This window comes from Heterodontus francisci, chromosome 16, assembly GCF_036365525.1.
Source record: "Heterodontus francisci isolate sHetFra1 chromosome 16, sHetFra1.hap1, whole genome shotgun sequence".
In the NCBI taxonomy this organism is placed as follows: Eukaryota; Metazoa; Chordata; class Chondrichthyes; order Heterodontiformes; family Heterodontidae; genus Heterodontus; species Heterodontus francisci.
The window spans coordinates 99,453,047-99,467,381 of record NC_090386.1 but is presented as its reverse complement, the minus strand read 5'-3'; the positions used below and the strand labels follow the sequence as shown (position 1 = coordinate 99,467,381).

The window sequence follows — 14,335 nt, the reverse complement described above, 5'->3', positions numbered from 1 at the left end:
AACCTACTCCCTTGCTCTTTACCCAGGTCCCTGCAAATGTGTCCCCTTTTCAAGTATTTATCCAATTTCTATTTGAATGCTGTTATAGAATCTGCTTCCACTGCCCTATCAGACATTGCATTCCAGATCACAACAACTTGCTACATAAAAATAAATTCTCATCTTCCATCCGGTTATTTTGCCAATTACCGAAAATCTATGTCTTCTGGTTACCGATCCCTCTGTCCTTAAAACCCTCCATAATTCTGAACATCTTTATTAAAGATCCCCTCGATCTTCACCGCTATAAGGAGAACAATTCCAGTTTCTCCAATCCCTCCACGTATAACTGAAGTCCCTCATCCCTGGTATCATTCTGGTAAATCTCCTCCACCCCCTCTCTAAGGCCTGACATTCTGCCTCAAATGTGGTACTCAGATTTGAACACAATACTCCAGCTAAGGCCTAACTAGTGATTTACAAAGGTTTAGCCCCACTTCTTTGCTTTTGTACTCGATGCCTCTATTTACAAGGCCAAGAAGCCTGTATGCTTTTTAAAAAAAAAATATAATAGTCTTATCAACTCGTCCTATCAATTTCACACCAGCACTGCCTCAGACCCTTTAATTAAATTATAAAAATATTTATGCATTCAATGTAGTGGCCTGGTATATCAGACAGAAAGCAAGAAGCTTCATAGCGTTATACAGCACAGAAACAGGCCCTTCGGCCAATCACACCAGAACCCTGCACAATACAGCAATCCACTGCAACTCCCATCATATTCCACGTCATCAGAGACCACCACAAGCCATTACCATGGGAAACCACGAAAAGTCACTTTCTCACATGCACTCCATTAGCAGGACTGCTGCCTCTCACCCAAATCTTCATTGCATAGCACCCCAGCTCAATTTTTCGTGCACTCTTTGCCAGTCTTGCTGTATGCCCACGGCAACTCATCCAGAAAATTAGGCAGCACCACCCCACTTGCACATCATGGAATACAGTCTTCAATCCCTTTCTGCTCCTTGTTCACTGCTCCCTCAACTCCACCAATGCTTCTTTCTCTCATTACACCGATTGCCCTGCAGGCACCCTCCCTAAATTCCTCTGCAGCTTTTCTAAAGAACCATTTCTCTGACTGTACTGCTGTTCCATATCTTAACTTTTCCGTTTAGTTGATGGATCCCAAATCTATCAACAAGGAAGCAGTGAAAATAGGCCTTTTCAAATTGCCAATCCCAACAAGCATGGGATAAACAGCAGAAACTGAAGAGGAGTGTGGGACAAGATGGGAGGAGAGCAAGTCACCCAGCCAGCTTTTGTTAGAACATTACAGCGCAGTACAGGCCCTTCGGCCCTCGATGTTGCGCCGACCTGTGAAACCATCTGACCTACACTATTCCATTTTCATCCATATGTCTATCCAATGACCACTTAAATGCCCTTAAAGTTGGCGAGTCTACTACTGTTGCAGGCAGGGCGTTCCACGCCCCTACTACTCTCTGAGTAAAGAAACTACCTCTGACATCTGTCCTATATCTATCACCCCTCAACTTAAAGCTATGTCCCCTCGTGTTTGCCATCACCATCCGAGGAAAAAGACTCTCACTATCCACCCTATCTAACCCACTGATTATCTTATATGTCTCTATTAAGTCACCTCTCCTCCTCCTTCTCTCCAACGAAAACAACCCCAAGTCCCTCAGCCTTTCCTCGTAAGACCTTCCCTCCATACCAGGCAACATCCTAGTAAATCTCCTCTGCACCCTTTCCAAAGCTTCCACATCCTTCCTATAATGCGGTGACCAGAACTGCACGCAATACTCCAGGTGCGGTCTCACCAGAGTTTTGTACAGCTGCAGCATGACCTCGTGGCTCCGAAACTCGATCCCCCTACTAATAAAAGCTAACACACCATATGCCTTCTTAACAGCCCTATTAACCTGGGTAGCAACTTTCAGGGATTTATGTACCTGGACACCAAGATCTCTCTGTTCATCTACACTACCAAGAATCTTCCCATTAGCCCAGTACTCTGCATTCCTGTTACTCCTTCCAAAGTGAATCACCTCGCACTTTTCCGCATTAAACTCCAATTGCCATCTCTCAGCCCAGCTCTGTAGCCTATCTATGTCCCTCTGTACCCTATAACATCCTTCGGCACTATCCACAACTCCACCGACCTTCGTGTCATCCGCAAATTTACTAACTCACCCTTCTACACCCTCTTCCAGGTCATTTATAAAAATGACAAACAGCAGTGGCCCCAAAACAGATCCTTGCGGTACACCACTAGTAACTAAACTCCAGGATGAACATTTGCCATCAACCACCACCCTCTGTCTTCTTTCAGCTAGCCAATTTCTGATCCAAAGCTCTAAATCACCTTTAACCCCATGCTTCCGTATTTTCTGCAATAGCCTACCGTGGGGAACCTTATCAAACGCCTTACTGAAATCCATATACACCACATCCACTGCTTTACCCTCATCCACCTGTTTGGTCACCTTCTCGAAAAACTCAATAAGGTTTGTGAGGCACGACCTACCCTTCACAAAACCGTGCTGACTATCGCTAATGAACTTATTCTTTTCAAGATGATTATAAATCCTGTCTCTTATAACCTTTTCCAACATTTTACCCACAACCGAAGTAAGGCTCACAGGTCTATAATTACCAGGGCTGTCTCTACTCCCCTTCTTGAACAAGGGGACAACATTTGCTATCCTCCAGTCTTCCGGCACCATTCCTGTCGACAATGACGACATAAAGATCAAGGATAAAGGCTCTGCAATCTCCTCCCTAGCTTCCCAGAGAATCCTAGGATAAATCCCATCTGGCCCAGGGGACTTATCTATTTTCACACTTTCCACTTTGTTAGCTGCATCCAGCCCACAGACTACAATCTGAACCACTCACATGGAGATGACATTCACCTCCCCCCCACCCTCCGCACCCCCCACGTTAAACAGGAACTTTGGAGAAGTGCCTCCACTGTCTTCAGCCCATTTCCAATCTTTCCCTTTTTACCTCCTGCATCTCACTCCCTATTCAAATCCCTCCTTCTAGTTCGCATTACACCCACATCCTACTCGCAATCTAATCCAAAATTCTTCTAACTCTTGTGCAACTTTATCCCCCTATTAGGAATATTACGAACAAAAGTAGACCATTCAGCCCCCTGAGCCTGTTCCACCATTTACGCGCCTTTGATCAACATCCATCAACAACCTCAACTAACAAAAACTTACTGAAATCAGTCTTGAAAATTTCAGTTGCACCCCATATCCACGGTTTTTTGGGGTGAGGAAGTTCCTGATTTCCACTACCCTTTTTGTGAGAAAAAGATTCCTGGGACTGGATTGGAAACAAATGGTTCAGGGCTGATTTAACCCAACTCCGACTCTCAGCTATTCTTTTCCTATACGAGCAAGTCATAGAGTCACAGAGTTATAGAGTTATAAAGCACATAAATAGGCCCTTCGGCCCACCGTGTCCGCACCAGCCATCAAGCCTATCTATTCTAATCCCATTTTCCAACACTTGGCTCGTAGCCTTGTATGCTATGGCGTTTCAAGGGCACATATAAATACCTCTTAAATGCTGTGAGGGTTCCTGCCTCTACCACCCCTTCAGGCAGTGTGTTCCTGAAGCCAAACACCCTCTGGGTGAAAATTTTTTTTCCTTAAATCCCCTCTAAACCTCCTGCCCCTTAGCTTAAATCGATGCCGCCTGGTTACTGACACCTCCGCGAAGGGAAAAAGTTTCTACCCGATCAATGCCGCTCATAATTTTGTATACCTCAATCAGGTCCTCAGCCTTCTCTGCTCTAAGGAAAACAACCCCAGCCGATCCAGTCTCTCTTCATGGCAGAAATGCTCCAGCCCTGGTGAATCTCCTCTGCACCCTCTCCAGTGCAATCAAATCCTTCCGATAGTGTGTCAACCAGTACCGTACGCAGTACTTCAGCTGTGGCCTTACTAGCGCTTTTTACAGCTCCATCATAACCTCCCTGCTCTTATATTCTATGCCTTGGCTAATAAAGGCAAATATGCCTTCCTAACCACCTTATCTACTTGTGCTGCTGCCTTCAGTGATCTATGGACAAGTACACCAAGGTCCCTCTGACCTCTGTACTTCCTAGGGTCCTACCATCCGTTGAATATTCCCTTGCCTTGTTAGTCCTCCCAAAATGCATCACCACACACTTCTCAGGATTAAATTCCATTTGCCACTGCTCCGCTCATCTTACTAGCCCATCTATATCAAAGAACAAAGAACAGTACAGCACAGGAACAGGCCATTCGGCCCTCCAAGCCTGCGCTGATCTTGATGCCTGCCTAAACTAAAACTTTCTGCACTTCCGGGGACCGTATCCCTCTATTCCCATCCTATTTATGTATTTGTCAAGATGCCTCTTAAACGTCGCTATCATACCTGCTTCCACCACCTCCACCGGCAGCAGGTTCCAGGCACTCACCACCCTCTGTGTAAAGAACTTGCCTCGCACATCCCCTCGAAACTTTGCCCCTCGCACCTTAAACCTATGTCCCCTAGTAACTGACTCTTCCACCCTGGGAAAAAGCTTCTGACTATCCACTCTGTCCATGCCGCTCATAACTTAGTAAACATCTATCATGTCGCCCCTCCACCTCCGTCATTCCAGTGAAAACAATCCGAGTTTATCCAACCTCTCCTCATAGCTAATGCCCTCCAGACCAGGCAACATCCTGGTAAACCTCTTCTGTACCCTCTCCAAAGCCTCCACGTCCTTCTGGTAGTGTGGCGACCAGAATTGCACGCAATATTCTAAGTGTGGCCTAACTAAAGTTCTGTACAGCTGCAGCATGACTTGCCAATTTGTATACTCTATGCCCCGACCGATGAAGGCAAGCATGCCTTATGCCTTCTTGACTACCTTATCCACCTGCGTTGCCACTTTCAGTGACCTGTGGACCTGTACGCCCAGATCTCTCTGCCTGTCAATACTCCTCAGGGTTCTGCCATTTACTGTATACTTCCCACCTGCATTAGATCTTCCAAAATGCATTACCTCACATTTGTCCGGATTAAACTCCATCTGCCATTTCTCCGCCCAAGTCTCCAACCGATCTATATCCTGCTGTATCCTCTGACAATCCTCATCACTATCTGCAACTCCACCAACCTTTGTGTCGTCCGCAAACTTACTAATCAGACCAGCTACATTTTCCTCCAAATCATTTATTTATACTACAAACAGCAACGGTCCCAGCATAGATCCCTGCGGAACACCACTAGTCATAGCCCTCCATTCAGAAAAGCACCCTTCCACTGCTATCCTCTGTCTTCTATGACAGAGCCAGTTCTGTATCCATCTTGCCAGCTCACCTCTGATCCCGTGTGACTTCACCTTTTGTACCAGTCTGCCATGAGGGACCTTGTCAAAGGCTTTACTGAAGTCCATATAGACAACATCCACTGCCCTTCCTTCATCAATCATCTTCGTCACTTCCTCAAAAAGCTCAATCAAATTAGTGAGACACGACCTCCCCTTCACAAAACCATGCCGCCTCTCGCTAATAAGTTCATTTGTTTCCAAATGGGAGTAAATCCTGTCCCGAAGAATCCTCTCTAATAATTTCCGTACCACTGACGTAAGGCTCACTGGCCTATAATTTCCTGGATTATCCTTGCTACCCTTCTTAAACAAAGGAACAACATTGGCTATTCTCCAGTCCTCTGGGACCTCACCTGTAGCCAATGAGGATGCAAAGATTTCTGTCAAGGCCCTAGCAATTTCTTCCCTTGCCTCCCTCAGTATTCTGGGGTAGATCCCATCAGGCCCTGGGGCGTTATCTACCTTAATGCTTTGCAAGACGCCCAACACCTCCTCCTTTTTGATAACGACATGACTGAGACTATCTACACTCCCTTCCCTCGGCTCATCATCCACCAAGTCCTTCTCCTTGGTGAATACTGATGCAAAGTACTCATTTAGTACCTCGCCCATTTCCTCTGGCTCCACACATAGATTCCCTCCTCTGTCCTTGAGTGGGCCAACCCTTTCCCTGGTTACCCTCTTGCTCTTTATATACGTATAAAAAGTTTTGGGATTTTCCTTAATCCTGTTTGCCAATGACTTTTCATGACCCCTTTTAGCCCTCCTAACTCCTTGCTTAAGTTCCTTCCTACTGTCTTTATATTCCTCAAGGGCTTCACCTGTTCTCAGCCCTTACGAATGCTTCCTTTTTCTTTTTGACCAGGCTCCCAATATCCCGCGTTATCCAAGGTTCCCGAAACTTGCCAAACTTATCCTTCTTCCTCACAGGAACATGCTGGTCCTGGATTCTAATCAGCTGACGTTTGAAAGACTCCCACATGTCAGATGTTGATTTACCCTCAAACAGCCGCCCCCAATCTAAATTCTTCAGTTCCTGCCTAATACTGTTATAATTAGCCTTCCCCCAATTTAGCACCTTCACCCGAGGACTACTCTTATCCTTATCCACAAGTACCTTAAAATTTCCGGAATTATGGTCACTGTTCCCGAAATGCTCCCCTACTGAAACTTCCCCATTCCCCAATACCAGGTCCAGTACGGCCCCATCCCTAGTTGGACTATCTACATATTGTTTCAAGAAGCCCTCCTGGATGCTCCTTACAAATTCTGCCCCATCCAAGCCCCTAGCACTAAGTGAGCCCTAGTCAATATAGGGGAAATTAAAATCACCCACCACTACAACCCTGTCACCTTTACATCTTTCCAAAATCTGTCTCCATGTCTGCTCCTCTACCTCCCGCTGGCTGTTGGGAGGCCTGTCGTAAACCCCCAACATTGTGACTGCACCCTTCCTATTCTTGAGCTCCACGCATAAGTAATGGAAGGTGTCTTCGACAATGCTATCAAGTGGGACTTGCTGAGCAATAAACTGCTCACTGACGCTCAGTTTGGGTTCTGCCAGGGCCACTCAGCTCCTGACCTCATTATAGCCTTAGATCAAACATGGACAAAAGAGCTGAACTCCAGAGGCAAGGTGAAAGCGACTGCCCTTGACATCAAGGCAGCATTTGACGACGTATGGCATCCAGGAGCACTGGCAAAACTGGAATCAGTTGGAATCAGGGGGAAAACTCTCCGCTGGTTGGAGTCTGTACCTAGCGCAAAGGAAGATGGTTGTGGTTGTTGGAGGTCAATCATCTCAGCTCCAGGACATTGCTGCAGGAGTTCCTCAGGGTAGTGTCTGAGGCCCAACCATCTTCAGCTGCTTCATCAATGACCTTCCTTCAATCATAAGATCAGAAGTGGGGATGTTCGCTGATGATTGCACAATGTTCAGCATCATTCGTGACTCCTCAGGTACTGAAGCTGTCCATGCAGAAATGCAGGAAGACCTGAACAATATCCAGGCTTGGACTGATAAGTGGCAAGTAACCTTCGTGCCAAACAAATGCCAGGCAATGACCATCTCAAACAAGAAAGAATCTAACCATCTCCCCTTGACATTCAATGGCATCACCATTGCTGAATCTCCCACTATCAACATCCTGGGGGGGTTACCATTGACCAGAAACTGAACTGGAGTATCCATATAAATACCGTGGCTATAAGAGCAGGTGAGAGGCTAGGAATCCTGCGGTAACTCACCTCCTGACTCCCAAAGCACGTCCACCATCTACAAGGCACAAGTCAGGAGTGTGAAGGAATACTCTCCACTTGCCTGGATGGAAGCTCGACACCATCCAAGACAAAGCAACCCGCTTGATTGGCACCCCATCCACAAACATTCACTCCCTCCACCACTGACGCACAGTGGCAGCAGTGTGTACCATCTACAAGATACACTGCAGCAATGCACCAAGGCACCTTAGATAGCACCTTCCAAACCTGCGACCTCTACCACCTAAAAGAACAAGGGCAGCAGACGCATGGGAACACCATCACCTGCAAGTTCTGCCTGCAAGCCAGACACCATCCTGGCTTGGAACTATATCACCGTTCCTTCACTGTTGCTCGGTCAATATCCTGGAACTCCCTCCTTAACAGCACCGTGGGTGTATCTACCTCACATGGACTGCAGCGGTTCAAGAAGGCAACTCATCACCACCTTGTCAATAGCAATTAGGGATGGGCAATAAATGCTGGCCTGGCCAGCGACGTCCACATTCCATGAATGAATTTTAAAAAAGCTTTCCTTTAAACAATCAATAGACAAGGTTTAGAGAAGGATTTTGTAACAAATACACACTAAGGTGCAGACTTGCCCTGCACCAGTCAATGCTACCATTTACTACGTGGTGCATTGTAACTTGTTGCCTCACCTCCTTCTGCACTGTGCGCATGGCCAGTATCTTCTCAATAACAGCAGATTCATCTTCCTCCTGATTCTCCTGCAAAAGAAGACAGCAGATGGTCAGGCAATGAATTATAATACTTCCACTGCTGGGCAGGGCTGAGGGGGCATGGGGGTGCGCGAGGGAAGGGCAGGGCGCTGCAAGGGAGGGGCAGGGGGCACACTCGAGGAAGAACAATCGAGGGGCAGTTGGAGGGAAAGCGCGAAGGGGAGGTGGGAGGCGAGAGCAATGGAATGGTGGGGGCAAGAGCAAGGCGGAGGTGAGGCAGGAGAGAGCGAGGATGAGGTGGGGGAGGGGTAAGAGAGCGGCAGAGGGAGGAAAGCGCGAGAGGGAGGAAAGCGCGAAAGGGAGACGTGGGGGGGAGTGCGCAAGACAGAGGTGAAGGGGAGAGCGCAGGAAAGGCTGGGGAGGGGTGGAGGGGCCAAGAAAAGGGGGGTTGGGGGTGTGAGAGGGGGAGAGACACGGACAGTAGAGCCTATCCTCGCCTTTAGTTTAATGCCTCTGGAGGCCAGCACAGTGATCCAAAACCAGTCATGTGACAGTTACCTGCAGGCTCCTGACAGTTCTTCATATATGAGCCCCTATAACAAGCACTGGCTGTTGTAAATGGAGAGTCCCCAGTGGCAATGGAACTCAGATTGCCTGAGATGCAGTATTGCACCATCAGATCATCAGGGGAGGCATTATCATTTTAGAGCACAGGGCTGTATAGGTAGAAATGCATAAACATTAGGAACTATTCAGTCCCTTGATCCTGTTCCGCCCTTCAAGCAGACCATGGCTGACCTTCACCTCAACTCCATTTACCCACCTATGCTTCATATTCCTCGATACCCTCACCCAACAAAAATCAATTAATCTCAGTCTTTAGAGTTCTAACTGACCCACAGCAGCCGTAGCTTTTTGTGGTGTGGGGGTGGGGTGCGGGGGCGAATTCCCGATATCTACTTCCCACTTCCAGATTTCGCTCCTGAATGCACTAGTGATAATATTGAGATTGTGCCCCCTTGTTCGCGAGTCTCCAACCAGAGGAAATAATTTCTCCCCATCTACCCTAGCAACTCCTTTTAACATTTTAAACTCCTCGATTAGATAAACCCCTCCACCTTCTATAGTCAAGGGAATACAAGTCTAGTCTATGCAACTTGTCTTCATAATTTGCTGACCCTGGTATCATTCTGGTGAATATGAACTGCACCCCCTCAATGGAGGGTTCCCTGAGGGCGAGGAACTCAGATTTTTGGTCTTGAGGGGAGATGGTGCATCGCCTTATTTACATTTTGAAACTGTTTCATACTTTTGTACACCTCCATTAAAGATACCCATACCCTTCTTTGCTCAAAGGAGAACAATCCCCGTTCAATGGCTAGAATATGAAAAGCCTGTGCCAGTTCAATTTCTTCAGGTAAAGGCCTTAATCAAAATACTGCACTTCATCAAAGTGGCAATTAAATAACAGCAGACAAATAATTATACAATTTAAGTCATCCCCGCGACCTGGCCAGTGTTATAACACACCAACTAACAATAAACCTTCACTTCATTTGTGTTGATGATTGACCTGAAACATTACCTCTGTTTCCACAGATGCTGCCTGAGTATGTCCAGCATTTTCTGTTTTTATTCCACTTAATTAGTATAAGAAAGGAAACAAAATGTGCACATTGCAAACTCTAAAACAAAGGTGGAGAGGAGATTTACTAGAATACCAGGAATAAAGGACTTTAGTTATGTGTGGAGACTGGAGAAGCTGCGATTGTTCTCCTTAGAGCAGAGACAGTTACAGGGAGATTTAATAGAGGTGTACAATAGTATGCAATGATTTGTTGGCGTACACAAGGAGAAACTCTTTCCACTGGCAGGAGTGTCAGTAACCAGAAGACACAGATTTAATATATTTGGCAAAAGAACCAGATGGGAGATATGAATTTTTTTTTAAAACACTGAGTTATGATGATCTGGAATGCGCTGCCTGAAAGGGTGCTGGAAAGCAGATTCAATAATAACTTTCACTAGGAAATTGGACATGTAGCAAATAAAACATCTGTAGGGCAATGGGGAAAGAGCAGGGGAGTGGGACTAATTGGATAGCTCTTTCAAAGAGCCGACATAGGCTTGATAGGCAGGCTGGTCAAAAAAGTAAATGCCCTTAGGATCGAAGGGACAGTGGCAAATTGGATCCAAACTTTGGCTTAGTGACAAGAAGCAAAGGGTAATGGTCGATGGGTGTTTTTGTGATTGGAAGGCTGTGACGAGTGAGGTTCTGCAGGGCTCAGTACTCGGCCCTTGCTCTTTGTAGTTTATATTAATGATTTAGACTCAAATATAGGGGCATGATAAAGAAGTTTGCAGTTAATACAAAAATTGGCCGTTTGGTTGACATTGAGGAGGAAAGCTTTGGACTGCAGGAAGATATAGATGGTCTGGTTAGTTGGGCAGAAAAGTGGAAAGTGGAATTCAATCCAGAGATGTGTGAGGTAATGCATTTTGGGAGATGCAACAAGGCAAGGGAATACACAATAAATGGGAGGATACGGTGTAGTGTGGAGGAACAATGGGACTTTGGAGCGTATATCCACAGATCCTTAAAGGTAGGACAGGTTGGTAAGGTGGTTAAGAAGGCACATGGCATGCTTTTCTTTATTAGCCGAGGCGTAGAATATAAGAGCAGAAAGGTTATGCTAGAACTCTATACAATAGTTAGACCACAGCTTGAGTACTGCATACAGTTCTGGTCATCACATTACAGGCAAGATGTGATTGCAGTGAAGAGGGTGCAGAGGAGATTTACAAGGATGTTGTCAGAACTGGAAAATTTTAGCCATGAGGAAAGATTGGATTGGCTGGGGTTGTTTTCCTTGGAACAGAGGAGTCTGAGGTGTGACTAAATTGAGGTGTATAAAATTATGAGAATTATGAGGTGTCCAGATAGAGCAAATAGGAACAACCTATTTACCTTAGCAGAGGGGTAAAAAACTGGGGAGCATAGATTTAAAGTAATTGGTAGAAGGATTAGAGGGAATATGAGGAAACATTTTTTCACCCAGAGGGTAGCAGGGACCTGGAACTCGCTGTCTGAAAAGGTGGTGGAGGCAGAAACTCACCACATTTACAAGTACTTGGAGGTCTACTTGAAGAGCCATGACCTGCAGAGCAACAGACCTAATGCAGGAAGGTGAGATTAGGCTGGGTAGCTCTTCATTGGCCAGCACGAATATGAGTGCCAAATCGCTTCCTATGTGTAATATGATTTCGATGATAGGCTGAAAGGGCTCCTTCTCTGCTGTATGAATCAAACAATGTTTCCATAACTGAGGTAACACAAACAACGCTTGCACATTCTTGAACACAGTACTAGAAGTGCTCAGCCTCCAACATCCCCTTGCCCCAATCTTCCTTGCTGTTCTCCATTCTATCACCACTATGGCCATTGTTCCTCTGAATTCTCCTCTCCTGCTCCTCCCAAGATCTAAACACACCACACCTTGTGCGCACAACTCTCCATGCACATCCTCCCTTTGGTGCTCTTAACGCACAATCTATTTCTCCTCCCGGCATTCCTTCTCTGGATTTGAAAACCTAACTCACTCAGCTTTCACATTCTCCTGCAAACCTTTGAAAATCTAAGCTGAGTGTCCCTCAACTGTTATTTCATATCCAGCTCTGCCAACCATGACCCTCTACCTAATTCCCACTGAAAAGGTTTTCGGAAGACAAACAATCTCAAATCAAAAATCAGGTGACCAATATTGCCTCTAATCCTATTACTCGGTACAAAATATTAAATGCTCTGACCACTTCAATGACTAGGTACAGATTATGGCATTAGACACAGACTGAACACGCCGTTGGACACCACGGAGCCGATTTTAACTTTCAAAATCAGAATTAACGGGACATTAACAGCCTCGTGTGGTCAGTATACTTACTGCCCCGTTAATGCCAACACTCCGCCCACTGCCTGTTTACAAGGGCCTACCGCTGCACACCTGAATGCCGACCTGTTTCCAGCAGCTGCCCGCTTTTATGTGCAAATTGAAGACCTATGACATACATAGGACCCCAATTGCCATTTTAGGACAGAACTGGTTAGAGCCTATGCCATGCAACAACAACTTGCATTTATATAGCATCTTTGTCATTGCAAAATGTCCCAAGGTGTTCCACAGTAGCATAACCAGACGAAATGAGACACCAAGCCATGTACAGAGATATCATGACAAGTGACCAAAAAGAGGTAGATCTTAAGGAGGGTCTTAAAGTGGAGGGGTAGAGAGGTGGAAAAGTTGAGGGGGGAAATTCCAGAGCTTAGGGTCTAGGCAGCTGAATAAACACACAGGTAAGCTGATTACAACAGAGACTGAGCAATATGAAAGATACAGCATTACACTCAGGTGTGTCACTCCTGCATGTCGGATTTCAAAACCAACCCAAACCTACGTATTGACTCTTAGGTCACACTTGACTTGTTGGGAATCCTCAATGAGATTACTGGATCACTGATAGTCCCCACCAGTTCAACATGGTCAAAAATGTGCCAAAAAATATCAAAAGTTGACAGATCTGTGTGTGACACAGTTGTGTCCAGCTTTAGTTCAATGCTTTTAGACTGGATGTCAGACTCAAAGTCATTGAGATGATCAAACCAAATTTGACAGACTGCTTGAACTTCACACAATGGTCCTACTTATATGTTGAGAATCTACACAGACTGAAATTTGTGTCAACCACGTGGAAGATTTCTCAAGTTACTCGTGCAACATGAAGAACCAAAACAGTAGAGTCATCCTGAATTTCGCCAGAAGTCTCTACAATGAATTTGGTGCAAAGCCATTACAGTTATGAGGGTAAACTGAAATCTATCAGAATACCTATGCTACCTTGCAATTCAGTGTAGTTAGCTGATTTTGGATGAAGGGTCTCCTGTGAAGAGGAGGACCATTGCACTTAAGTCACCGACGCAATACTTCATAAACACTGACAGAAAGACAGACATCAGGGCCATACATTGACAGATATCCTCCTGGGTGAAGGGCAAAAAGCACCCTAATTACTCTACAGTCCGACAAACAAATCCAGAGTCCAATCTGTAACATCTGCTCCAATTATTCATCCCTGGCATCATTTCATCAGCAAAAATATGGATTAATTCAGGCACTGCTTCAAATTCGTGTGAACCAAAAGAAAACCTTTAGCCTTAACCACAACTGAGCTCAATCTATGACCTCCTAACTTGACACTATGCCTCATTAGAAGGGATTACTATACACATCCATTGCTAACAGCCAGCCAGCCATTCTATGGCAACTCTGAGCTCCACTCTCCCACATTATGGTCCGCAGATAGAATTACTTGAATTCTCTTGAAACATGGCCCAAACCCTCCCCAAATGGTTCAGTGATTTCGTGATGTCCCTATCTACTCTCTACTTAAACATCTTACCGTCGTCTGGTTTCCTTTTTGTGAGGACCCAGAGTTCGGAGAAATCCGCCCTGCTCCCAGTACAGCAATTGTTTCACCGGCATCATCGACAACTTTGAAGTCCAAGTCTTCATTGTACTTCCTTCGTTTTACTTGACGGCCTGATCGTCGTTTCTACCAAACAAACAAGAAACTTGCGTCATTAAGACAGCATCTCAGAAACTGTCACAACTACGCTAAACACAACCTACACAGCTTAGCTTGGGCGGGAGGGCTGGATCAGTTTCACTCACCAAGGGGCAATTGTTTTGAAGCTCTGGCTGGCTGATAAAAGAAAGGAACCTGCCTGGTTTAGAAAGTCCAATAACTAACATCTCCAGTCATTCCTCAGCAACTCCAACTGTCTACAGACACACGTGTACTCTTCCTCCTTTATTCCTCTCCAACAATCCCATTCCTAATGTCCGTTCAATTTCTGAGGGTGTAGACTACTTCTTCAGATGGTTTGCTTATTCCAGCTGATCTTCCAGTTACAATGGGTCCTTTGAAAGTTAACACAGGCAAGTTAAAAAAAATCCTGCCCATATCAACTAAT

The 14,335-nt window shown here is 45.6% G+C and overlaps 1 protein-coding gene across 3 annotated transcripts in view; it reads right to left on the bottom strand.

Annotated features, from left to right (window-relative positions):
* Positions 1–14,335, bottom strand: part of chd6 (chromodomain helicase DNA binding protein 6) — a 344,698-nt gene that overhangs the window by 177,956 nt on the left and 152,407 nt on the right. For 2 of the 3 annotated variants that reach the window (XM_068048713.1, XM_068048714.1), the window contains 2 exons: positions 13,762–13,914; positions 8,287–8,355 (listed from right to left, as the gene is read on the bottom strand). In XM_068048713.1, the coding sequence (XP_067904814.1) occupies positions 8,287–8,355; positions 13,762–13,914 (222 nt within the window). The remainder of the gene's footprint in view (positions 1–8,286; positions 8,356–13,761; positions 13,915–14,335) is intronic. The other variant, XM_068048715.1, reaches the window with a different exon arrangement.